This window comes from Sminthopsis crassicaudata, chromosome 2 (assembly GCF_048593235.1).
Source record: "Sminthopsis crassicaudata isolate SCR6 chromosome 2, ASM4859323v1, whole genome shotgun sequence".
Taxonomy (NCBI): domain Eukaryota; kingdom Metazoa; phylum Chordata; class Mammalia; order Dasyuromorphia; family Dasyuridae; genus Sminthopsis; species Sminthopsis crassicaudata.
This window is the reverse complement of record NC_133618.1, coordinates 104,392,578-104,420,546: the sequence shown is the minus strand read 5'-3', so window position 1 is coordinate 104,420,546 and position 27,969 is coordinate 104,392,578. Positions and strand designations below refer to the sequence as shown.

General features: G+C 34.2%; 1 protein-coding gene across 2 annotated transcripts in view; it reads left to right on the top strand.

The window, feature by feature from the left end:
- Positions 1-294: 294 nt before the first annotated feature.
- Positions 295-27,969, top strand: part of PNPT1 (polyribonucleotide nucleotidyltransferase 1) — a 40,614-nt gene continuing 12,939 nt past the window's right edge. The window contains exons 1-18 of one of the 2 annotated variants that reach the window (XM_074286968.1): positions 295-504; positions 4,623-4,683; positions 5,257-5,327; positions 6,245-6,350; positions 6,840-6,889; positions 9,792-9,855; positions 9,941-9,988; positions 12,744-12,857; positions 15,724-15,910; positions 17,522-17,573; positions 18,403-18,460; positions 20,857-20,953; positions 21,490-21,592; positions 23,013-23,083; positions 26,035-26,071; positions 26,555-26,621; positions 26,704-26,793; positions 27,622-27,675. In XM_074286968.1, coding sequence (XP_074143069.1) covers positions 5,271-5,327; positions 6,245-6,350; positions 6,840-6,889; positions 9,792-9,855; positions 9,941-9,988; positions 12,744-12,857; positions 15,724-15,910; positions 17,522-17,573; positions 18,403-18,460; positions 20,857-20,953; positions 21,490-21,592; positions 23,013-23,083; positions 26,035-26,071; positions 26,555-26,621; positions 26,704-26,793; positions 27,622-27,675 — 1,255 coding nt within the window. In that variant the 5' untranslated portion in view covers positions 295-504; positions 4,623-4,683; positions 5,257-5,270. Of the gene's footprint in view, positions 505-4,622; positions 4,684-5,252; positions 5,328-6,244; positions 6,351-6,839; positions 6,890-9,791; positions 9,856-9,940; positions 9,989-12,743; positions 12,858-15,723; positions 15,911-17,521; positions 17,574-18,402; positions 18,461-20,856; positions 20,954-21,489; positions 21,593-23,012; positions 23,084-26,034; positions 26,072-26,554; positions 26,622-26,703; positions 26,794-27,621; positions 27,676-27,969 lie in introns of both variants that reach the window. The other variant, XM_074286967.1, reaches the window with a different exon arrangement.

Here is a 27,969-nt window from a genome sequence, read left to right as displayed (position 1 = left end):
ATATATGTATGTATATTTAAAAGATGAAGAAATTTTAAACAACCCCTTTTTGCATACGAAGAAACAGACGCTCTCCGAAGTGAACTGACTTCCTAAGAGTCATACAGTTGACCGCTGTCAAGGGTAAAATTCAAATTCTCCTCTTACTAAGGAGAAAACTGTACCGCACTTCGCATTTTAATGAAGTTTGTCCCTCTCCGGCCTCTGTGAGATGTAATTTCTTGTATTTCCACACAGGCCGTAGAAACGAAACTAAGCGGCGCTCTTTCCTACATCCCATCCCCTCGATTGCTTAGATCAGCCAATCAGGACGCTGCTCAGAGCAGGTCTCAGCCAGGGTGTCATGGCAGCCTCCACACGCTGCTGCTTATGCCTGCGGCTCCGGCCGCTGAAGAACCGGCCTTTCCTCGTGTCTGGGCAGGCCCCACGGCTCTCTCCGAGACAGGCACGAGCGCTCTGGGGAAGCACGAAGCCCAGGACCGTGACTGTGGATTTGGGCAGCAGGTACGGAGCTCCTGGCGCCGCCGCCAGCCCCATGAGCCCCTGCACTTTCTGTTCCCGCGGACTTAGGCTCCGCTTGCTCTGCCTGGGGGGAGCCCTCTCTCGCGCACGCTGGTGACCCTGCCTGGGGACCTTCCCACCGCCAGCTCTCCCAGTGTTCCTCTCGGCCCCGCCCCCAACCCTTTCTGGGCCTGTTGTAGCTAGTGAGCCGCCCCCAGGGCAAGTATGGAGCAGGACCGAGTTGCCTTCCTCTCCTCGTTCTATCGAGGAAGTCTTTTAAATTAGCTGAACCTCAACTTCCCTGTCTGCAAAGTGGAGCAAGGTGGCGAGAGCATTGGAGTCCGGAAGATCTGGGTTCAAATCCTGCTTCTGATACTTTGTAGCTTTGTGACCCTAAGCAAGCAAGCTACTTAAACACTCCTAGTCAGTTTCTTCCTCTGTAAAAAGCGAGGGAGTTGGACCAGAGGACCTACGAGGTCCCTTCTAGCACTAAATCTGTGACTATATGAAATAGCATCTTTCTCACAAAGCTTGGGAAATTGAACAAGATAAAACCAAGGCTGAGGTTGTTGTGAGGATCAGAAGCTATTTGCAAACCTTAAAGTGCTATATTAACGAGAGCAGCATCTAGCACACTGCTAGATAAATGCTTCTTGATTGATTTCGATAATGAAATGAGATAGTTTATTTTATCAGTAAAGTTCTTTCCTTTTCTTAGTTTTTTCTCATATTGCTTCTATTCTGTGCTATTTGCTCAAGTCCTACGTTGACTCTGGGCATCCATGTTGATGCCTTAAAATTCATATGACCTTTAATTGTCAAATTCATCGACTTTTTCTTAGTCCACATTCTTGATTTTTTACTCTGTTGACAAGATTGGTCTCCCATTGATTTCATCAATGAAGCAGTCAAAGAAGTATCTAATAAACTTCTACTCTTTGTCAAGTTCCGTGTTAGGGAAACAAAAACAAAATCAAAACAGCCATTGCCCACAAGGGGTTTATGTTCTGTGGGGGAAGAGCATGGAACAGTAGTCTACAAATTAGATAATTTGTCTAATTGACTGTATAGTCAATACCAGGATTTGGGGCTTGGATCTGGAAAGGTTTCATGTTAGAATTTGAACTCAAACTGATCTTTAAAGAAATCTCAGGGTCTAGTAAGAGGCAGATATCAGGAGGAATTACATTCCAGGCATGTACAAAAAAAACATAAGAGATGAAGATAAGAGTGCTGTCCATGAAAGATATCAATCTGACTGAACTGTGGAATGGGTGAATGAGTGTAATGGTAAAAAGTCTTGCAGGATAATTTGGCATCTGGTTGTGAAGGACTTTAAATGCCAGAGACATGTGGAAGTAGAGCCACTGAAGCTTCTTTTGTGAGGAGTGATGCAATCAAATCTATGATTTAGGAATATCACTTAATGGTGAAGTAGGGATTGGAGGGGAAAAATTAGAGGCTGGATGACTGATTTAGAAGTATCTTTTGCCATGATAAACTCTGAAGGTCTGAGCTAGGGTGCTTGTGAGGGAAGAGAATGTGAGGACATAGGGAATTCTAGGAACTCGGTAACCATTTGAATGGGGGGAAGGAAGGAGTGAAACAATAAAGAATGTCTTCTTGATTTGGACTGGAAGGATGTTGGTACTCTGGATAGCAGTAAAAAATCAAGTTCATGGCACTCAGTGTCATACTGCAAGTAGTCAAAAAAGAAGAGAATTGAGAAAAGACCACTATTAAGTGTGGCAGTAAATAGAATCCTGAAGACTTTGAATAGGGCAGTTTCAATCAAGTGGTTAAGAATGAAATCAGAAGTAGTTTTGTAGAAGAGTTTTGTTTTAGGCACGTTGGGACAATCCATTTGGAAATGTCCAGTAGGAGATTAGTAAGGAAGGCTGGTTTTGATCTTAAAGTCATTTGCATAGAGATGTATCCTTGAAAGCTGATGAACTTACCTTCAGAGTATAGAGAAAAAAGAAGACACAAGATAGATTGTAGGATATTCTCATAGTTGAAGAGGGAAGGGGAGAGACTTCAATAATGATCCAGTATAGGAGGCTAAGGAGTTATCAGGCTGGCAGAAAGAATGAGAAAGCAGAGATTAATCAGGGGGAGCCTGTGGTCAAAAGTACTAGACCCTAAAGAGAGGTTGAGAAAAATGAAGACTAAGAAAAGGCCCATGAATCTGGCAATATTGAAAATTTAAGAGCAGTTTCAATTGACATGAGGTTATAAACTAAATTCAATAAATTAAGAGAAAGAGAGCAAAGTGGGCAGATAACTAAATATACATATCTAATTCACAACTGAACTCCTGGAAAAACTGTCTATACTCATTGCCTCCATTTGCTCACCTTCAACCCAGTTTTCAGCCTCTTACAGTCTGGTTTCGTTCTCTGCCATTTGAGAGAAGCTGCCCTGTCTAAAGGCACCAGGTTCTCTTTATCTTTAATGATGTTTCTTCCTTCTTGATCTCTGAAGTATTTAACATTACTAAGTACCAAGTGCTTTTCAAAATACTTCTCTCCCTCTTTCTCTCTCTTTCTGTCTCCCCCTCTTTCCCTTTCTCCCCCTCTCTTTGTCTGTCTCTCTCTCCCTCCCTCCCTCTCTCTCTTTTTCTTTCCCTCTTTCTCTCTCTCCACCTCCCCCCCCCCCCAAATCCTCTTACCTGTTTGTCCATTCTTTTGCAATCTGCTTTGTGTAAGGGTGCCAGAGGACCTGCTCTGGGCCCTCTCTGCTCTCTGAGATCTCTTCACTCAATCCACAAATACATACTATATTCCAGCTGCTAGGGATACAAAGAAATAAATAAAACCATCCTAGTCTTTGAAGACTTATAATTCTTTCAGAGGATACAATGTGAGCTTTAATTAATATAAAATAAGACTGTTTACAAGGTGAATTTTTCAGAGGGAAGGGCAGCTGTCAGTGGAGCAGGAAAGGCTTCATATAGAAAGTGACTACTAAGGTAAACAGAGTTAAGTGAACTTGGACCAGATTTGAATTTAGGCTTTCCTAACCCCAAGCCCACTACTGTATCCATTGGGGCAACCTAGACTAGACCTAGACATTACTATCCTCCTTGCCTCAAGCCTTCTCCCCTTATATCTTGCACATAGCCATGTCAGAATGTAATCTACTTGAGAGCCAGGACTGTTTCCCTTTTGCTTTTGCATCTCCTGTCAAGACCAGTGCCCCCTACATAGTGGGCACTAAAATTAATACTTTTAAATGAATATAATTTTAAAAAGCAGAAAGGAAGAGAGATGGAAGTAAAAGCAGAGAAAACTTGAAGAAAGTATCATAGCATGGAAAAAGAAAGTGAAGATAGAACAAAGATTATATTAAGTGCATATTGATTGGTGCCAAAATGATGGTTTAAAGTCAGGCAGAGAAATTTGGACTTAATGCCAAAAGAAACCTTGGTAGACTTGTGAGCAGATTATATATATTGACATAATCTAGGGATACTTACCTGGGGTCTGTGAATTTGGGGGTATTTTTTTTCACTGTTTTGATCATTATATTTCTTTCTTTTTTTTAGCTTCAATTGTGGCAACACTTTATTTTTTTTAATAGTTGAATTTATTTTTTTTAATAAAAGCTTTTTATTTACAAAACATATGTATGGGTAATTTTTCTTGATCATTGTATTTCAATGTAATTGATCTTCTTTATACAGCTGTTCATTTTTTATGTACTTAAAAACATTGAGACAAGATTTACAAAAATTAATTCTAGAATTACTTGAAGAATAGCTAATTCAGGCATGGGATAATGAAAGCCTAGATTAAGGTTATAGCTGTAGGAGTGAAAGGGAGTAGATAGCCCCAGCTCTTTGAAAGAAGAAATGGTTAGTATTGGAGATTCAAAGGATTTATTCAAAGTTCCAATTAATCTCATTTAGCTTCTCTTTCCTCTTGCGTAAAATAAAATAACAACAACATCTCCCTCCCATTCTTATATAAAAGCACTTTACAAACCTTAAAGCTTTCTAAAAATTCCATAAAAGCTCTATGTGAACTGTTATTATTACCAGCAATTAATGAATATCCTGCTCTGTGTCAGGGCTGTCAATCAAATTGATAACTAAAGTCCTTTTGGTTTTGTTTTAACAGAAAACTAGAAATATCTTCTGGAAAACTGGCTAGATTTGCAGATGGCTGTGCTGTGGTGCAGGTAAAACATGGTTTTTAATTTTCAGTTTTTAAAAAATAGTTACTAAACCTAGTTTTAAGTTCTTCCATAATAATGGATAATTTAAATGAATAATGTAAGAATCTTGGTATTGGAAGTCAATTCAGAAAGCATCTAGTTTATTTCTAATATTTGTATCAAAACTGTTTTAGAATAGGTATTCTTTCTTATCTTTAAGATTGTTTTAAAATTATTTATGCATTAATTAAAGTAGTATCTAATGAACTTTTATGCAAGAAGTTTTATTGATCTGTACCTGTAAATCTTGTTCTGCTTCTAATGATGGCAGAGAAAATTACTAGATTTTTGCTTATTTCAGATTGACTTTGTTCTTGCTTCAGTCATTGCATAGCAGGAGTCAGCTTTTGGCCACTTAAGATTAATTAAAATCATTGTTATGAAGAAACAGTAATCTTTGAGTTTAATTAAAGTAAAGTAGCAGCTCATTCATTTTTTAAACTTCTATTAAATAACTAGAAGCAAAGAAACCAAATTGGAAGCTGTTAGTATATTGATAATTCTTGATCTAATGCTAATGCTTTATTTTTAAGTCAGGTGAAACAGCTGTGATGGTCACAGCAGTCAGTAAAACAAAACCTTCACCTTCTCAGTTCATGCCTTTAGTGGTAAGTACCAGATAATTTATCTAAATCTGAAATTTTAATAGTTCCTAAAGAATACAGAGGGGAAAATGGGGGAGGAAATAATGCCCTACTTCCATCTTATTTAATACTTTGCACAAAGTATCTTGGCTAGGGATGAATCTAGGTTGCTTTTTAAAATAGGTAATTAAGTTCAGCTCAATAAGAGGGTATTTTTTATAGATTCCAGTGGTCTTACATATATATATATATATATATATATATAGTAATAAATTTACACAGAGGCAGATTTTACTTGTGCCTATTGAAATTTTTCTTAAATAGCATAGTAAAATACTGGAATCTTAGATGCCCTAGAGGGACAGTTAAATGGTCCAGTTATAATGTCAGACTTGAAGTCAAGAAGACTCATCTTTGTGAGTTTAAATCTCACCTTAGACATTATCTAGCTATGTGACCCTGGACAATTAACTTAATCCTTTTTACCTTAGTTTTCTTATTTATAAAATGAGCTGGAGAAGGATATGGCAAACAATGCTTGTATCTTTGCCAAGAAAATCCCAAATGGGGTCATGAAGAGTTGTACACAACTGAACAAGAAGAAATTGTTCTAGAAATGAGTAAAATAGGCAGTAGGAATTTCTCTTGTCCTGAAGATATTTAGGGAAACATTGGAGAGTCTAGAAGAGATTCTTCACTGGATGAAACATTAAATTACATAGCTTTTAAGGTTATTTTCAATTCTTAAGTTGTATAAAAACAACTGTTTGTAAATATAAAATAAAGCAATACAGTTTTGGCTCCAAAGAAAAAATTAACACATGTCCTCTCTCTGTCCCAGGTAGGTAATTATTTGTAAGGCAATGATAGGTTTTAGAGTAGAGTTTATAATGGTATAGCTATTTTTGGGATTCATAAGAACTATTCCATTTTCACTTAAGGTTGACTATAAGCAAAAAGCTGCCGCAGCAGGTAGAATTCCCACAAACCATCTTAGAAGAGAATTTGGTTCTTCTGATAAAGAAATTCTCACAAGTCGAGTTATAGGTAAGATTTTTTTTTTTAAAATACAAAAAATAACTTCATCTAATCATTTAGTTTACTTGGAGTACATGAAGTGAAAGAGAGAGAGAAGGGAAAATCATGCTAAGGTTATGAACCTGAAAACTCAAGAACTTTGGAAGAGAGGTAAGGGTAACAATTTCAGATTTGGACATGTTACATTTAAAATATCCCTGCAACATGCAGTTTGAAATCTATAGGAGGGAATTGGTGATGTGTAAGTGCATCATAACTTTTGGCAAAAAACTTAGGGACCTACATTTTTATTCAGAATGGAATAAACATATATAAGTGATATCATTCCATTCATTTGTGTTCTGCTTAGTAAGCTTGAGAAAAAAAGAAAATTCTTCATATTGAACCACTCTGTTGTTTTTAACTATATTTTTAATATAGAAAGTCTATTAAGTAACACACTAATGATAAACCAGTATCCTCACAAAATTATTTTAAAACCTCCTTTTCTCTCCCCAGATCGTTCAATTAGGCCTCTCTTTCCATCTGGCTACTTTTATGATACACAGGTATGTTCTGTTTAGTATATTTTTCTAAGTCCATATTTCTTAACTATGTACTACACTTTCATCACTATGTTAGTCACAAGAAAATAGAAATTCTTCTTGGTAGTGTTATATTTTAAGGTGAATGAATAATGAGTATGTACAGCTTTCATTCTAAATGGTCATTGGAAATTTACTGAAAAAGATGATTTGATCAATAATAGTAATTTATTTACATACCTATAAACTTACAAAATACTTAAACATCACAAGGAGTTACTATAATTATTTTTTTCATTTTAAAGATGAGGAAATAGTGGGTTGACCAAAGTCCTATAACTAATAAGTGTCAAAAGTGAGAGTGAAACCCAGAGTTTTCCTCTATCTAAATTCAGTAATCCTGCTATATCACAGTACCTCTCTAGCAGAACAGTTTTTAAAGAGAGATTTTAAGGTACAGTGTAGAACACAACGTAATTCTTAGTTTTTACTAATTAAGTTTTCTAATTCTCTCTGGAGAAAAAAATCTGCATTACATTTTTGGTTATAAATAAACTTGTCAGGGGGCAGCTAGGTGGCTCAGTAGATAGAGCACCAGCCTTAAATTCAGGAGGACCTGAGTTCAAATATAGTCTCAGAACTTAACACTTCCTAGCTATGTGACCCTGGGCAAGTCACTTAACCCCAGCCTCATTAAAAAAATAATAATAAATAAATGAACTTGTCAGGAATGCAATTTATCACTAATATAATTGGTTAATTCTTGTCTAGTGACAGTCAGTGTAGAGCAGAGAAAGTTTTGATGTCTCCCTTTAGAAAGACTCTTCATAGAAAAGGATTTGTCTCTTTAAAATTATATATTTTGGATTCTGGAGAACAAATTAGAACTATGCTCAAAAAGTTATCAAACTGTGCATACCTTTTGATCCAGGAGTGTTACTACTGGGCTTATATTTCAAAGAGATCTTAAAGAAGGGAAAGAGACCTGTATATGCAAGAATGTTTGTGGCAGCCCTCTTTGTGGTGGCCAGAAACTAGAAACTGTATGACGCCCATCAATTGGAGAATGGCTGGAATAAATTGTGGTATATGAATATTATGGAATATTATTATTCTGTAAGAAATGACCAACAGGATGATTTCAGAAAGGCCTGGAGAGACTTACATGAACTGATGCTGAGTGAAATGAGAAGGATCAGGAGATTATTATATACTTCAACAATAATACTATATGATGATCAATTCTGATGGACGTGGCCATCTTCAACAATGAGATGAACCAAATCAGTTCCAATAGAGCACTAATAAACTGAACCAGCTATACCCAGCAAAAGAACTCTGGGAGATAACTATGAACCACTACATAGAATTCCCAATCCCTCTATTTTTGTCCGTCTGCATTTTTTATTTCCTTCACAGGCTAATTATAAACTATTTCAAAGTCTGATTCTTTTTGTACAGCAAAATAACTGTTTGGACATGTGTGTGTGTGTGTATATATATATATATATATATATATATATATATATATATATATATATATATATATATATATATGTGTGTGTGTGTGTGTGTGTATATATATATATATATATATATATATATATATATATATATATATATATATATATATATATATATATATATATATATATATATATATATATAGTATTTAATTTATACTTTAACATATGTAACATGTATTGGTCAACCTGCCATCTGGGGGAGGGGATGGGGGGAAGGAGGGGAAAAATTGAAACAAAGGGCTTGGCAATTGTCAGTGCTGTAAAATTACCCATGCATATATCTTGTAAATAAAATGCTATTAAAAAAAAAAAAAAGTATATATTTTGGGGGCAGCTAGATGGCACAGTGGAGAGAGCACCAGGCCTAATTTCAGGAGGAATTCAAATCTAGTCTCAGACACTTAACACTTCCTAGATGTGTAACCCTGGGCAAGTCACTTAACCCCAATTGCCTCAGAAAAAAAAATATATATATATATATATTTTTTTTTTTTTGATGCCCCATACTTCAAATTTTATGTATTAAAAATACTAGTGAAGATCTATAGGTTGTCATAATTACAGTATAATTGTTTGGTTTAGTAAATATCTGGTATTTTTTAGTCTTGTTTCAATCCAACCACTTAAGTGCTTTCCAAGTAATATACCAAACATTCATTTACTCCAAGTCTAATTTTTAACTTTTTTTTTGGTTTTAAATGTAAATCTTTTTTTCTTTTTTTATTAATAATTTTTATTTACCAGATATATGCATGGGTAATTTTACAACATTGACAATTTCCAAACCTTTTGTTCTAATTTTTCCCCTCCTTCCCCCCCCATGGCAGGTTGATCGATATATGTTAAATATAACATGTAAATCATAATATAGTACTTAGCACCTTGTATGTAGATATTTATACTTTTATTTATTATTTGGTTGACCTAACTTGTTTATTTTGGAATGTGATCTAATAAAATTATAATTATAGATTTGATTCCTCTTTAGTTTTGCTATGTTCTCTGGCTGAATTTCTTATCCTAGTCAGATGTCTAAAGTATATGGTCCTTGGTCACAAAAGATTACAAGTGAGAGTCTGATTAACTTAGTGTAACCATCAACTTAGTGTAACCACCACTGGTGCCCAGAGAATTTTTGCTAATGATGTAAATAAAATAAACGGCACAGATTAAGCTTCTTCACACTATCTGATCTCAGATAACAATTTTAATTGGATTTTCCCAATAACCTTATGCCATTTTGAATGATCAGAACTCTTCAAACAGTTGTTTGTTTGATGGATTTTCACTGTTTTCTTTCCCATCTTTTGCAAGAATGTTTCAGCCTCAAATAAATTTGTTATTAATACCATTAGTTGTGATCAACTAAGTTTTTCCTTTTTTTTTTCCTTTTTTATCAGGTTCTTTGTAATCTTTTAGCAGTAGATGGTGTTAATGAACCTGATGTCTTAGCAATTAATGGTGGTAAGTCCAAAATCAGAGATTTTAAAATTGGTCTTTTAGTTATTCTGAAAGCTAAAAAAATTTGTTTCATCTTGCTTGCTTTTAGCTTCTGCAGCCCTCTCATTATCAGATATTCCTTGGAATGGTCCCATTGGTAAGTCAAAACTTGAATAAAAAAAATAAAGGTTACTTTTACAAAGTAACATGTAATTTGTACAGTTATTCATGGCTATTATGGTCACAGCATTATATTAGCTGATAGGGATACAAAGATAAAACACATTCTCTACCCAGGGATTTAGAGCATACAGAAGAAATAATCCATTTTTACATAAGTATAGTGTAAGGTAGAATGTTATGGGAGCAAGGGAAAGAGAGATCAAAGTACTCTTAAGAAATTTAAGAAAATTGAGGAGATTAGAAAATACTCCCAAATAGGAGTAAGAAGGAGCAGAATAAAGTAGTTAGGATTTTACAAAGTGTGAACCCTGATGGCAGAGAAGGATTTTGGTAGCAAAGATTGAATATATGTTCTGGAAATAGGGCATGACCATCATAAAGTCACAGAGGGAGGAAACAGCTAGTTGTCCAGTTGAGCAGAAATATAGGATACACAAAGAGAAGTTTTGTAAAAAGAATGAAAAGATAATTTGGAGTCATAGTATAGAGGACTTTTAGATAGCAAGAAGAGGTAGTCGATCGTTTTAAGTGCTCCAGAGAGGTAAAGAAATATAAAACTGAGTGAGAGTCATTAGATTTCACTCTTAAGAGATTGCAGAGGACCTTTGAGAGAGCAGTATCAAAAATGGTGCATTAGAAGCCACATTTCAAAGGGTTGCAGAGCAAATTGGTAGTGAGAAAGTGGAGGCAGTAGGAATAAACTAGGTAGGCACTTAGAATTAAGTAGAAGTCATAATAGGACTATGGTTTGATGTAATGACAGGGAAGATTTTATCTTTTTTTAAATTTTTTTTTTTTTTTTCTGAGGCTGGGGTTAAGTGACTTGCCCAGGGTCACACAGCTAGGAAGTGTTAAGTGTCTGAGATCAGATTTGAACTCAGGTCCTCCTGAATTCAAGGCTGGTACTCTATCCACTGCGCCACCTAGCTGCCCGGAAGATTTTTTTTTTAAAGGCTGAAGAACTAAGTATGATGTCAGGCAAAAAAAAAAAAAAAAGGATCATAAATATAACTTGAAGATGAAAGAGGGAAGTATCAATGGAGATTTTTGAAGGAGATAGAAATGTGTTGAAAGGTACAGGTGGAAGCATAGTCCATCTTGATAAGAAGAAATATTAGTTTGTCTTCTGGAACTAGAACATATATGGAGAAGATAAGTTAAAATGTAGAGGTTTAAAGATGAGGCTTCTCAAGACAAATAGGCTCTGATTTCTCAACAGAAGGCAGTCATCTCTGAGAATTATATCAAAGGCTTTGAAAAAAGATACCAAGGAACAGCAAATATGTATGATAGGGAGCCAACCAGAAATAAGGAAAAGATTTACTGTATAGAATTAGAGAGTGAATTTGTTGTGGACACATTTTGCATGATTTTGTGACTACTCTACTCAGCATTTCCTAAGTGGCCACAGAAAAATTAGATAGCAAGGATGACACAGGTTGAGGATTATCAGGACTTGTTAAAGGACAAAGAATAAGAGATTCAAATGTTAAGCAATGAGAGTCTAGTTGAACTGGGTCCCAGCTACAAAAGAATGCAGGAAGGCCAGAACAGAAGTTGTAAAATAGAACAGAGTAGAAATTGAGGCAATGGATATTGTAAGAGCAAAGAGCAGGTTTAGGAATGAGGCAGTGGGAGAAAGACTCATACAAGGTTATGATCCAAAAGGGAAATTGTAGCACTTAGGGTTTTGGTGGTAGTAGAATAATTGCAGATGGTGGTGAAGCATAAAGTATGAATGGCAGTCACAAAGACAGATTGGAATCATCTGCATTGAAGAATTTATGTGACTAGAGTGTTAGAAGGGAGCTCTATGTAAGTAGAGTCAAACAAAGATGAAGACAAGAGTTGAACTAAGGGAAAGTTGTAAGCTGCACTCATAGAAGAAAGAGAAAGAATGACAGAAGTTAGGGGATAATAGCAATAAGGATCCAGAAAATGCTATAATCAGATAGTATAAACTTCAGGGGGTAGGTTTCCTGTAAGTTGCATGAAGTATGCAAATTTCAGACCTTTGGGCATTGAGAAAAGGAGGTACCTACATAGGAGAATAGTGTCTTTAGGAGAAAGCAAGTGTCAGGAGTGAGAAAGATGAATAAAAATTTGATAACAATAGAGGGCACAAAGATAAGGGATAGTGGGGGAAGACAGGAGTGGATCAGGGATTGCGCTGAATTAGATGGAGACAGGAATACAAAGAGGGATAGCAGGGAATAAGGAATTTTTCCCAGACATTTCTGCTCTGAAACAGAAGGATTAGTGAAACAGAAAGCAAGAATTTGTTAATTGGGCAGAACATTGCCCACAAGGAGAAGTGATGAAGTCCTAAAATTAATGTTAAATGTTGCTGTAAAGTAGGCCTCTGTGATGGTCTTTTTTTATGTAGAGCTGCCTCATTTGCTTAAGGTATAATCATTTCAATTACTGTTACTTTCAAGCTTGCTGGAATAAAGTTTTGATTCTAATGATAAAAACATACAAATATTAAAGGGATTTTTTTTCTCCAAGTATGTTTACTTTTTGTCAGTTTTTATAATAAAGCTTATTTGTGAATGAGAATTGGGTATACAGAATCAGAATAACACAGTGCATATTAAGAGTTTCATTATGATAATGCTTATAAGAAAAATATAGGGTTGTTTTTTTTTCCCAGAAAGTTACCGGTAAAACATGTTGATATCAGTGATTTTGAGTTTTAGAATATCATTAATAATTGAAGTCCTTTTTAGGTGCAGTACGAATAGGAATAATTAATGGAGAATTTATTGTTAATCCAACTCGAAAAGAAATGTCCTGTAGTACTTTAAATTTAATAGTCACTGGAGCACCTAGCAGTCAGATTGGTAAGTAATTTGGAAATCTGTCATTTTCTTATAAGTTCACAGTTTTAAATCTAAATATGTATACATTTTGTGATTAATTATTAAAAAAAAACCTTTAGTAACTATTTCTAAATTTATTTTTGAAGTCTAGAAAGTAACAATTTAATATTGAATTGTTTTGTAAAATGTGATAATATTTATTTGTCCATTTCATTGTCTCCATCACATTATGATGGGTTTTGACAAAAAGGGTGACAGTGTAAGGAAGTTTAATCAGAAAGAAAAGAAATTAATTAATTTTGAATCATCTGGATGCCAACATAGGAAGGACATTAGTAAGCTGGAGGGGGCCAGAATGATAAAAGGGCCACAAAATTATGCCACATGAGTACTGTTTGAATGTACTGCAATCCAATATATATATCTATGTATATAGATATATAGATATATATATATATATTAAGCACCTACTCTGTGCAGGGGCACTATTGCAAAGCACTAGGAGTTTTCAGTCTAATAGGGGAAGGCAAGGCAATGTACAAAAGGAAGCCAGAAAGAGGAAAAAGGAAGAACAGCAAGGGTTCCCTTCCAATCAGAAAGGAGAGGAGGCTGAGGAAGTTAGAAGGTGCCGAATATCCATATTGAGTTAAACAGCATGACTAGATTTCCAGTGATCAGCTTATCCTGGGAGATCATATTTAGACTGGATTATAGAGTAGGTTGAGTAGAATATAATAGCTGCCTTCAAATATTTGAAGAGGTCTTATGTGGAAGAATTAAAACCAGATGGCAAAATTAGATGTTACAAAGATAAATTTAAACTCCATGTAAAGAAAAAATTAGTAACAATTAGGACTATAAGTAGAACATATTACTTCAGGGAAGGGTATATTGGGTCCCTTCTTACTAGAGATCTTCTAGCAAAGGCCAGATGATCATGTATAGATTTTGATTAAATCATTCTGGGACAGGTACATGTGTAAAATGATGGTTCTTGGGTTCCTTTCACAATCTGAAATTGATTTTTCAACCTTCACTTCTCAGAGCTAATACTTTTGTTATATGATGGATATAGGATGTATATAGGATGGGAGAGGTGAAAAAATTGTCCAATTGTCCCAAATTCAGCATTTATATCATGGCTTAATGTCCTTCTCTTGGCTATACACTGGGGGAATAAAGTGCTTCTGAGTCTTTCCTTCATGATTGGCACTCTATGAATTTCCATTGGCAATGATACAAGATATTATTCCTCTCTTTTCTAAAATTTTTATTGATATCCTTTGTTTTTACATTACCTTCACTTTTGAATAGATCCTTTTCCTTCTTCCTAGAGAGTCATTCCTGACAACATAGAATAAATAGGACAAGGGAGGAGATGCAAAATCAAGTTAACAAAACTGCCTGATAAAATATTCAGTGTTCCCCTGAATAGCTCCCCATTTCTGAAAAGAATGAAAGGAGATAAATTCTTTTTAGCATTAAGCTTGGTCATTACAACTATACAGCATTCTGACTTAATTTTGCTTTTTTGTTACTAATTTGTGTATAGTTTTGGTTCTGCTTATTTCACTTACAATCAATTCATCTAAGTCTTCTTATGCTTCTTTGTAGTCTGCATTTTTTGTCACTTCTTCCAGTAATATTCCATTATGTTCATATATCACAACTTTCCCCCCCCAAGGCATTTTGGATTAATCACACAGTAAGTGTTAATTTTCTGAGGTCAGATTTGAATTCAGGTCCTCCTAACTTCAGTCTGGTACTCTATCCACTATTCCTTCTAGCTGCCTGTTATATTACAACTTTAGACATTCCCCAATATATAGATATATACTTATTTCTAGTTCTTTGCTATTTCGGAAAATCCGAATTATCTTCCCCCCCCCTTTTTCTGACGCTGGAGTTAAGTGACTTGCCCAGGGTCACACAGCTAGGAAGTGTTAAGTGTCTGAGACTAGATTTGAACTTGGGTCCTCCTGAATTCAAGGCTGGTGCTCTATCCACTGCGCCACCTAGCTGCCCCATACCTTTCTATTATCTTTAACTTGGTCATAGGCCTACCAATCTCAACTTCAAGAGTTAGTCCTTTTTTAACATAATTCTCAGTTCCTCATTTCTATTGCTTTTCTGAGATTGAAAAGGAAAAATAAAAGATTCAGAAATCCCCCTCTTCCCTTACTGTTACTGAAAGGAAGTTTAAAACTTTTCTTCACTAACTAGAAGAAAAGGACTAGCAAGTAAGAAAATGAATAGGAGGAATAGTCAGAAATAAATAGGGTAAGTCTTAAAGTGATTCACATTAATTCTAAGTAGACTACTTTCATTAAAATTTGTATATCTCATGATTTACATAATTTCTCTTTTCCTTGATGTAATATTTTATTTTGTGGGGGTTTTTATTTGGAGTTTTATTTAAAGGGGAAAAAACATAATTTTAAAAAATTGATGGTAGGGAAAGTCCATTTGATAAAAGCCTACCTGAAATAAGATTAGGCTTCTCTATTCCTATTCAAAATATCTCCAAAATTGTTTTAAGTATCTTTTAAGAAATTTTTACTAACATTTATCTTATGCATACCTTCTGTAATTTCCTCTTTGGTTTCATTTGATAGGAAATTTTCAATTGGAATTTAATTCAAATGTGAAAACCCCATAGTTTATCCTCACTTTGCTAATCATTTAAAAATTGAAACTATTGTGATTTTACTTAAGGAAAAGAATAAGAAAAGAAACTATAGTATCTGGAATTATTTATATTAAATTTGTGTTAGGTTATAACTCAAGAATTGTATACTAATGTTGATGTTTTTATTAACTTTAAAACTAAATTTCAGTAGTAATGGATTTAATGGAACTTGGCTCCCTGTTATTTTTATTTTAATAGTGATGTTGGAAGCTGCCGCAGAGAATGTATTACAGCAGGACTTTTGTCACGCCATTAAACTTGGGGTGAAGCATACCCAACAGATAATCCATGGTATACAGAAATTGGTGAGAGAGAGTGGTTGTGTTAAGAGGACTCCTCAAAAGCTCTTTTCTGCACCACCCGAGATAGTAAAATTTGTCAATAAGTAAGTATAGCCATTTGTACCATATGAATTGTGAAATTAGTCTCAGATTTATCTCCTTAGGAAAAAACATCTTTCTGTAGAAACTCTGTTAATGTTTCTGCACTCTCACTCCTTAACCAACACTCTTCTGTTGTAATATTTTTTGTTGTTGTTCACTTTTTTCAATGGTATCCGACCATTGACCCCCTTTGGCATTTTCTTGGGAAAGATCCTGGAGTAATATGCTGTTTCCTTCTCTACCTCATTTTACAGATGAGGAAATTGAGGCAAACAGAATTAAATAACTTGCCATGGGTCACAGAGTTGGAAAGTATGTGGAGGTAGATTTGAGTTTAGGTTTTCCTGACCCCAGGTCTAGCACTCAATCCAGCACACCATTGAATTGCTGTTTGTCCTATAGTCATAACTACCTGGTCTCAGTCTTAACAGCAAAAAATTTTTAAGGGCAAACTCATTTTGCATGCAGAAAATTCTGCACCTGATGGACCTCCCCCCCTGCTCTTTATTCTTCCCTATACCAATAAGCATAAAGCAAGTGTGCTATTATTGTACTCAGTGGGGTTCAGATTTCTGTTCCTCACTAGTCTAGTTCAACAAGTAGGGTAGGTTCCCCAAATGCTTTTTGAACTTTCAAAAGAATATGAAAAGGATAATATACAGATTCTTGTTCATTCAGAGCATTATAATTTATTAACTGCCTTTAATTAGCATGGAAATGCAGATCTGTTGTGTGTTGAACATAATAGGTGCTTAATAAATCTGAATTAAATTTAACTGAAATAAAAAAATTTATCTTAGTAATACTTTTTAATGCATATAAACATTAAAAAAGAGATCTATCATAGAGGTTGGAGAATTGATTAATAAAATACATTACTATTCAGTCACTTGTATCCAGATACAAAGTATAACTAAACAAACACTTGACTAAGAACTAGACTGTAACAGCTCACTAGGTTCATTTGACCTATTTTACACATCTTTCACTTACAAACAGCTTGAAGAGACCATTCAACTAAGATAATGAATATAAAGCACTTCACAAAACTTTAAAATGCCAAGTAAGTGGCAGTTGTCATTATCCAGAGCCTTCTCATATTAGCTTAAATGCCATGTTCTTATTCTCTTTTTAAAAGATATTGATTTCTTCAAATTTATCAGTTTTATAAATCTTCTTACCACTAACTTCACCCATATCAACACCATCACTTTCATACTAAAAACCCTATTCCTTACCATAGCCTTTCTATCTGAGCTTCCTGCCCACGCTTTCGTTATGACCAACTAATATACCTACTATGAAAAAATTTTCTACCAACGACACTAGCACTATGTCGATGATTCATCTCCTTACTCATTGCCCTATCATGTATCCCCCTACATTATTTCTTCTTCCTTGCATTCCAAATAAATATAATGGTACTTCATACTTCCTTTAAGTCATTTTTGAGAAAATGACTTTTTTTAAATATTTACATAAATATATGTATATACATATATATGAATTTTTACACACACACACACACACACACACACACACACATATATATATATATAAAAACAAGTGATGTTTATACATGATACATTTTATGGTTTTTATCTTTAAAATAGACATGCCATGGAAAGGATCTATGCTGTTTTTACAAATTTTAATCATGACAAAGTAAGTATAATTAAAATACCTCTTAAGAATACTATATGTATATACCATACTATATACTATATGAGTTCTGAGGAATCCTACATCACATTTTACTTAATACTGCTTCAGAATGTTGTGTCTATTTTCATGAAGTGTGTGTATCTGTGTCTGTGAATGTGTGCCTGCATGTGTGCGCGTTTGTTCTCCATGCCCCAACCTCCCTTGCTTTCTTTAAGTTAGTCAGTAATTTAAACATTTCTTAAGCAAGCATCACTATGTGCTTCTTTTTTTTTTTTAAATAGGGAGTATTTAAAATATTTTAAATACTCTGATAAGTCCCTACCAAAATCCCATAAATTACTGGAAACTTTTTCCAGCCCCTCTTAATCTCAGTGCTTTCCATCTATTAATTATCTTCTAAATATCCTTTATATACCTTGCTTTGTATATTTGTTTGCATGTTCTATCTCCCGTTAGATTATAAGTTTCTTGAAGTCAAGAGCTGTCTTTTCCCCCTTTTTGTATTCTTAGCGCTGGCACATACTAGCCACTTAATAAATGTTTCTTGATTGATTAAAATATCTTGAAATTCTCTTTTTTCTTGATGTTCCTACATTTGTTAATATCTGAATATGTGCAAAAGCATCTGAATGTCATAAGGAAGATTTTTTCTTTTCTTTGTCAGCTGCTAATCTCTGAAAAAAAAAAAAAAAAAAAAAGATTCCTATTATAGAATCCCACAATTCTGTATTTGCTTCACAGTTTGGTCATAGTTATATAGCAACATAAAAATATTTCTGTTATACCACTAGTAATTATTGTTCATATTTATAACTATAACTTCTTTTAGGTTTCCAGAGATGATGCCATTAACAAGATAAGATTAGATGTTGAGGAACTAGTAAAAGGTACTGTGCTATTTTTTTAATGGTTTTGATTTATTTTGGTAACAATGAAATTTTATAATAATTTGACCATTCTTAATCTTTATTTGCACAAAAGTCTAATCCCTAAGTACATACTTCTACATTTTACAGTTTGAAATTTTGATGTTTATTTAGAATTGAGCACCTTCCTTTGTCCTACATATTCATTCAATCTTTTTTAATAACAGCTTCATAATAATGTCTACGTTTTCTCCATCTGTCACACATAATTCAGGTCTTCTTTATCTCTCATGGCAATAACCTTCTAATTTGTTCTTTCTTTATATCTTGCTTCCCACTATGAATTCCAAGTGAATCTATCCAAAGCTTATCTTTAACAATATTACATCATTTCTAAAAAATCATCAGTGACTGACTTCCCATTGTTTCTCAGATAAAACCTAATCTCTAGGCTTGGCTTTCGAGGCCCTATCTTTTTTGCCCTATCTTTTTCACCCTACCTTCAAACCATTTTCCTTTGTTAGCAAGTTCCAGCCAAATTAAATTTCTCAGCATGCTGTTTATAATCTATCCTTTCTTGTTTCAGAATACTGAGATACTCCCCATTAAGCTCTTAACAATGTTCAGATTTGTATCATAGTTATTTGTGTAAATACCTTTTCACTCCTACTAAATTGTGAACACACCGAGAATAAGAATTTCTTCTCATTTGCCTTTGTAACTCATCTGTACCTATTTGTATAAGATACTTGCAAATGTGGAATGGAATACAAATTTTAATCATATGAAACATTTACTTCCTGGGATCTAAATTTTTCATGTAATGTAAAAAATCTTTTGTACCTCTTGAACATAAATAAACATAAACTCTTGAACCTAAACTCAATGTAAACATTAAATTTCTTACAAATAGAAAAATATCCTATGGTTTGATTTATTTGCCCTTTTCAAAAATAGTGTAGTTGTTAGAATAATTTCTGTCATGTCACTGTCAGAATTGAGGCTATCAATTATTATTGTTACTGAAAAAATTTTGGGGGGAGGGGAAGACAGTTAGATTGGCCCAGTGAGTAGAGCATCAGCCCCAGAGTCAGAAGAACCTGAGTTCAAATGAAGTCTCCAACACCTACTAACTTTGTGGTTCTGAACAACACACTTACCCTGAATACTATAAGAAAAATAAAAATAAAATAAATTTTAAAATATAAATATATGCATATGTTGTTTTTAATATATACTTTAACATATTTAACATGTATTGGATTACCTGCCTTCTAGGGGAGAGGATGGGGGGGAAGGAAGGAGAAAAGTTGGAACAGAAGATTTTGCAAGAGTCAGTGTTGAAAAACTACCCATGCATATGATGTGTAAATAAAAAGCTATAATAAAATAATATATATATATATATATATATATATATATATATATATATATATATATATATATATATATATATATAATAAAAAGAATAAAAGGAAAAAATAAGACCTATTTACTTAATAAGTAAAATTTACCTTATTTAAGAAGTCTTTTATAAAGGTTTTACCATTTATACAAAACCGTATACATGTGTATGTAAGACAACTTTTCTCTTATGCCTGTGAGATAGAACATTTTAAAATATCTTTTTTATTATACTCAATTTTACTTTTGACATATAACATCTTCACTCAAATTCAAGGCAAAAGCTGAAAATCTCAGAAAGTATAACATTGGAAATTACTTTTTAGAATATTATGAATAAATAAATAATATTTGAAATTTTATGTGATTATTTTTAAGACTTTATTATAGTAGGACAAATGAGCATTTCTGGAATAGTATGTAAAACTATGAATCCTTTTTTTTTTGTTTTTAAATTATTTTCACTTAATAAGGATTTAGGAATATTAGCATAATGAGAACTCATTGATTCCCTAATTTGCAAGATAAAGTTATTGAGACAAAGAAGTAAGGATGATTTACTTTTGAGGTGACCTTTTCATAATAGGGCTAAATGGAATTTGTTCATAAGTAGCACAACATAGGCAACTCTAAAACATCAGTTTTTAACTTAAAAGTGTTCAGTTTTCCAAGAACTTATACATAGGGCAAACAGGACCTGAAACAGGTCCTGTTGTATGATTCACAGGAATCATATGATTAACAGTTGTATTCACGGTATAGGAAGTGTTATGAGCAAAGCTACAGAGAAAATTGTACAGTAATACATGGTATGAACTGCCTGGTCTCATGGACAGTACAATAGAAGGGAAATAATGTTAAAAAAAACTGAAAAGAGAGATTGGCATGGAATTTTTTGTTCAGAACATAAACTCTGAGTTAGGAAAATAAAATCCACTTGTGACCGATGATCTACCTACAGAAACCCAGCCTTCTGAATAGATCTTTTCTTTTGATTTGTTTTTCATCTATAGAAAAATTTCCAGAGGCTGATCCATTTGAAATAATAGAATCTTTCAATGTTGTCTCAAAAGAAGTTTTTAGAAATATTATCCTGAATGAATATAGAAGGTAAATATGTTCTTTCCCTGAAAATAAAATATATTTATTTATAATATCTCTATAACTGAAATTTTTATTACTTTAAAATAGTCTTTAAAATAGAGACTTGTCTAAAGTGAGTAATTTTTTTCTCTAAGCGAATATTTATTTTGTGCTTGTAGAATAATGGTCCATTGAGTAGCACTCTACTGAGAGCTGCACCTGGTGTCCAGTATACCAGAATTCAAATTCAGCCTCAGATATTTAAACGAGCTATGTGACCCTGAGCTTAATATATTAACCTCTCATCTATAAAAAAATGATTGATAATAGCACCTACCTCCCAGGGTTTTTGTAAAGCTAATATGAGATAATATTTGTAAAATGCTTTGTAAACTTTAGTGTTCTATATATGTAATAAGTATTATTAATATTGTTATTTTATTATATATCTGCTGAAGGAGAGCATGATAGGCAGGGGGAGGGGAGGAGAATGACTTCTTTTTGAGTGTGATTTTTTTTCCTACTTTTATATGTTTTATGCTTTATTTTGTTTATTATCATAGGTGTGATGGAAGAGATTTGACATCACTCAGGGATATCAGTTGTGAAGTGGACATGTTTAGAACCCTTCATGGATCAGCCCTCTTTCAGAGGGGCCAGACCCAGGTAATATTTGCAAGTCACTACAGTTATTTTCTGATATATGGTTACTTTATTCAAGCCAAAATACATTATAGCAGATACTTTTTTAGTATTTTGTCTGTCCATTAGTACTTACTCCATAAATAACATTAGTTGAGTCTGGGGAACCCTGAACTGAGAGTCAGGAAATTTTATCCCTTCTATTTAGTAGCCATGTGACTTTAGACAAATTTTTTTTTCCCCCTCTGGGTTACCTGTAAAATGAGGGAGTTAAATTATATAATCTCTGAGAACCCTAATTCCATCTCTAATATCCTATGGTTGTGGTGCTGATGATTTTTTTTTTTTTTTTTTTTTGGATAGGAGGACATCAATTTCTATGACTTTGTTGAGATAGGGAACTCTCAGGGAGGAAACTTTCTACCAGTGCATTTCCCCACCTTCTATGCAACTTCTGGTTTTAAAGGATAGCTTGATTATTTAGGTTAATAACTGGCAAAGTTCAGGATAATACTTTACATATATTTTATATGTCAGTAATAAAATCAGCATGCACTTTGCTATTCAGTGACTTCAATACAAAGGTTAGAATATGTCAAAAATTCCTTCACCTCTCACAAGTGAGAAACGTATCAGAAATCATGGGTTAAGAATAAGGAATGAAGGAGTCAGAACAATCATAGGCTACACAGAAACCACACACCTTTTTATTACAAATACTTTTTTTTTTTTTTTTGAAAGAAAAAATGAACATTGAACATCATATGAGAAAGTTTCTCCAGGAGTTCTGTATATATTAATGTAATCACAGGTCCAGTTTCTATACCTACCTTTTTGTCATTTGAAAGTAAGCAATTAGGGGCAGCTAGATAGTGCAGCAGATAGAGAACCAGCCCTGAAGTCAGGAGGACCTGAGTTCAAATCTGGTCTCAGACACTTAACACCTCCTAGCTGTGTGACCCTGGGCAAGTCACTTAACCTCAATTGCCCCAGCGAAAACCAAAAAGAAAAAAAAAAAGTAAGCAATTGAGTAATAAATGTTTTTGAACTCAACCAGAGAATTATGTAATAAGGTACTGAAGGAATTGTAATCTGGGTCACAGGATTGAACCAGAAATGATCTAAGAGGTTGTTGAGTCTGTTTCATCATTTAATGGATGAAAAAACAGACCCAGAGCAGTTAAGTGATTTTGCATTCATCTGTAGGATTGCATTCATTTTTGTCTGCTCCCCTTCCCTCTCGCCTTATAAATAGAATAGGACCTTAACATAGAAAGAGCTCAACTAATATTAGTTGAATGTATTCATGATTTCATTATTAAGTATATGGTAGGCTTTATACAGTTACACATAGGCTGTGTCTTCTAATTGCTTACTACGCTTCTCATATGTTTTTTATTCTGTTTACTTAGCATATCAATAACAAAATCATGTCTTTTTTTAGGTACTTTGTACAGTAACATTTGATTCTTTAGAATCCAGTATTAAGTCTGATCCTATCACAACAGCTATTAGGTAAGTTGGAGAACAAGGGAGGCATTGCTTTGTTTTATTCCTGAATAACAATGAAATATCTCAGCAGAGAGGTACATCATCATTCAATGGAGTCCATGATATAAAAAAACACTTTTAAAATCAGTCTCTGTATTTAATGTCTCTGTTTGATAGCGATTACAATCGCCCATCTTTCCTTCTCTCCCCAGATCTCACTTTTCCAAAGCCTTTTCTTCCTCCCCATCAGACCATCATGCCTGCTCTAGCTCCCCTTTCCTTCAATTAGTCCTAATAAACACTGTGCTACCTTCTACCTCTAATCCCTTGATCACTTGTCCTGTTACTTCTTAGTCCTGGTCACATGCCAGCCCTCCTATCCATCTCTTCCGTTGCTTGAATGATGTTGAATATAACTGCAGAAAGTCATTGTAACTCTTCAAACTAGATCACCATAAATTTGTTATTTAAATTAACCTGGGTTCTCAGTACAGAAAAGTAATCTTTTTACTCCTTCCTAATTGTCTTTTCTATCCCATTCTTCATAATAGTTGTTCCAAAGTTTTCATTTCTCCTTAAACCTCATACCCTTCTCTCATCACCCTCTGCTGAGATTCTTGCCTCATACTTTACCAAGAAAATTGAATCTATTTGCTTTGGGTTCCTTCTCTTGGGCTTGATGTCATAATCTCTATGTAGCATCCTACAGTTCTTACTTTAGTGTCTGATGAAGAGGTGACTTTCTTCTTCACCAAGACTAAACCCTCCTAACTTGCCATTTGATCCCCATCTTCTCAAGCAGATTGCACCTCTGTTATCCCATTTCTTCAATTTTCATTGTCTCCCTAGCTACTGGTTCCCTTCCCTGGTACCTTCAAACTTGCCCAGGTCTCCCCAGTTCTTAATAGATTTCCACTACATGCCACTATCTCTACTAGCTATCATTCTATATCACTTCTACTTTTCCCAGCCAAATTCCTTGAAAATCTTCAACCTTTGTCTCCATTTCCTCTCCTCTTAACTCTTTTCTAAACCCCTTTTAACCTGGCTTCTAACCTCACCACTCAACTGAAACTTCTCATAGAATTACCAGTTATCTACTACATCTAATGGACTTTTCATTTTCACGCTTTAATCTCTCTGCAGTTAGACAAAGCAAACTATGTTCTCTTCCTGGATGCTCTCTCTGTGGGGTTTTAGGGTTTTGGTTTTTTTTAAGAAAAGAGGTGCAGGAAAGGGAGGTGGGACAGAGCTTTCTCTTGGTTCTTCACAAGTCCTTCTAGCTATTTTTTAATTCCTTTTGCTCATTCATAATCCATGTCATGTTTAGTCAATCAATCAGGCAAAAGAAAAAAAAAAAAAAGTGCCTATTATGTGCCAGGCAGCATGCTAAGAGAAAGGCAAAGTAGAGTCCTTGCCCTTGATGAGCCCACAGTCTAATGGGGAAGGGGTCATGCAAACAACTATGTACAACTAAAATTTATACAGTACAAATTGAAGATAATCTACAAAGGAAGGCACCAGCATGAAAGGGAATTGGGAAAGGCTTCTTATAGACAGTGGGATTTTGGCTGAGACTTAAAGGAAGCTAGGACACAAAGATGACATAATTAGTGAAGGAGTAGGGTGATGGGGGTCAGGAGGGAGCAATGCAATCTGTTGAAGAAGATAATAATGGAATTAGAACACTTGTAAATGTAAAAGGGTTTACCGTGAAAGGAACACTTTTCTGTGATTCAAAGGTAGAGTAGGAGATAATGGGAGTCAGTTTCTGAGTGATGTTAGATTGAGTCAGCTAAAAGGCATGTTGCATAGAGCATTGAACCCAGAGATGGGAACAGTTCAAACCTTCAGACACTTACTAGCTGTGTGAACCTAGGCAAATCACTTAATCTGTTTCCCCCAGTTTCCTCATTTTTAAAATGAGACTAGTAATAACACTATCTCACAGGAGTTGTGAGGATGAGATAATATTTGTAAAGTTGTTTAACACAGTGCCTGGCATATAGTAGGATCTGCATACATGCTTATTCTCTTCCCTTCCCACCCTCTGAAGAAGAAGAGAAACAGAAGGATAAAAAGGTTTGAAAAACCCACTGTGGTGAGTGATGATATAGGGAACCTATTAGAAAGGAGATAAAAGGATTGCCTGGCCCAGTGAGGGCTCTGTTTCAATTATAAAACAAAAATTTGTAGTTTACCCAATCGGCACAATCCTGTGCTTCTCTTTAGTTCCATTCAGTAAACTTGGCTAGGAACAAAAACCACATATAGTTGCAGTAATCCAAGTTTGGGTTTTGACAAACTATGTCAAAAGTTCATGACTGTGGAAGCAAAATGCTCATGGTTGATGGCAAAATCAAGCATATGACTATCCATATGGGTGACAGCTAAAATGTATGAAGTAGGAGATGGGTAATAAGTACATTGAGGAATTACAAAGGTGGGGTATTTGAGGAAGTGTCATATGTATGATCAATATGTATGATGGCAGAGGTTGGGGAAAGAAGAAAGACTGAGCCTTTGAAAAAGGGTGTATAAATAACAGCTACAAGAATCTTCAGAAGGTGATAAATACTGAAAGATTCTCAAGGGAGAAGACATTACAGAGTGACAGTGGTAGAAGAGGGTCTTGAAGTAGCACTGGGAAACAAGGGGCAAGTAGGAATTAGTGAGGCTCAGGTAGTAATAGAAGTGTGACCAGTGCTAGAAAGGGTAGCCAAGGAAGCTGTATGATCAGAAAGGATCCAGGTCTCAATGAGAGTCAAAAAATCTAGAAAGGGAGAAAAAAAAAAGATTTAAAATTAAAAATAAGTTTCTTAAGTGTGGGATAAGTTTTCTAGAGAATACAATGAAAAGGATGGGTAAATGTAGAGTGAGACTTTAGTAGGTAGTTTTGAGGAAGATGGATATAACATAACAAAAGAAGTGTATCCCATTTCATCACTTTTTAAGACTGTTTTTTTAATTTTCAGTGGAATAAAAAAGAAAAATTTCATGCTTCATTATGAGGTAAGATAATTCTTTAATATTAAAGTCATTATATAGAAATATAATCAGAAATATAAACAGAAAGATTGCATAACCTAAAACTGCCTGTTCTGCTTCAGAAACAAAAATTGGAAATCCAAATAACAGATACAGTGTTCCTCAAACATTACTTTAGGTGATAGGATCAGTTCCGACATTGAAGAATTGGGACATCTGAATATTAAAATATCTGGATTAATAAAACATTTTCATCTTTACTATAAGCTCATCCTATCAGACACTAAAACACTAGGTTATTATTTAGTGGACTATTAACAACAAAAAACCTTAGATACTTGGTACTTGCTAACTGCATGGTTTTTTTTTTTTTGTTTGTTTGTTTTGTTTTTGTTTTTTTTTTCATGTTTCATTCAAAACTTTCATTATTAAAGTGAAAAGTATGGGCATTAAATTATGTCATGTAGGTATTTCTCAATTTTATGAGTTTGTTTTCTTTTTTTAAAGTTTCCTCCTTATGCAACTAATGAAACTGGCAAAGTCACTGGTGTGAATAGAAGAGAACTAGGACATGGTAAGAAAAGTATATTATTATGTTATTCCAAAAAATATCTTAAGGATGCTTTATTCTTAATGTTTTGTGTTCTATATTTTAGGTGCACTTGCTGAAAAATCTTTATATCCTATTATTCCCAAGGATTTTCCTTTCACTATAAGGGTGACATCTGAAGTTCTGGAGTCAAATGGTATTCTGATCTTCCTTTTACTTTTATCTCTTAGAATCTACCTTTTTAAATCTCCTATTCTGCCTGGTAGAATAATGTTTCTATTTCACTGGTAAGGTAAATGAGTTTGTTGTAATTCTCTCTCTGGCTAAGATATTGCCTGGAGAAATATAAAAACTGTCCTTTAAAGTATTCCTATTGTAATCACTCAGCCTCTTCATGAAGCCAGATCTGTAGCCTTTGCAAGCTATACCCAAGATAGTGGATCTAAGAAGGATAGGACTGGTATTTAACTAAGGCTAGGAGAGGTGTCATGTCAGAATAGGGGTGATGAAAATACATAGACCAAGTAGAAAGAATCTGGTAAAAGTCACACCAAAAAATAAAATAACTCTAGGGAGTTTAAGTAAAACAAGATGAGTTGGGTCTATATTTCAAAAAATTGGAATCACAAGTGGTGGTCCCAAAATATAAAAGACACAACTAACACCTAATCCTGGACAGAATCTGTTTGCTTTCTTCCATATTTAAGTTATGTGGTGTGGTGGATGAGCCATAACTAGCAGGAATGTTTACTGCTTTGGAGATAATAAAGCCTCAAAAATATTTCTAATTTCTAAGTAGAACCTGGGCATAGGTAGAGGCTTCATACTTCCCCAATGAATCTGAAATTGTTTTAATTCTGTTATACTTCAAAGCTAGAAAAATCAACTTTGGCGAGAGGATAAGGAATGTATTTGATTTGTTTCAAAATTTCAAAAAATCTTTGAGAAATCTTATGACAAATTTTTAAATTAAAATAAATATTCTGGTTTTTTAAATCTTAAGCTTAAATTTTTCTTTGTGTAGGTTCTTCTTCTATGGCATCTGCATGTGGTGGAAGCTTAGCGTTAATGGATGCAGGTAAAAACTTTGTGATTCTAATGTTCTAATATAGTGTCTGGCATTCTTTAGTCACTTAATGGGCATGAAAAAATAATAGAAGGTTTTGGTTTTTTTAATTGACTATAATGTCCTCAGTTTGGGATAATTTTGAAGTAAATCATCCAATCATATTTAAATATGTGTCTGTTACTTTTAATGCAAATGAATAGTTAACTCCAAATTCAGGAAAGAAAAAGTAAGAGAGAGAATGCGCATTTTGTCTTTTCTAGAATGTAAGCTTTTGGGAAATAAGGAGTGGATTTTTTTGGTATT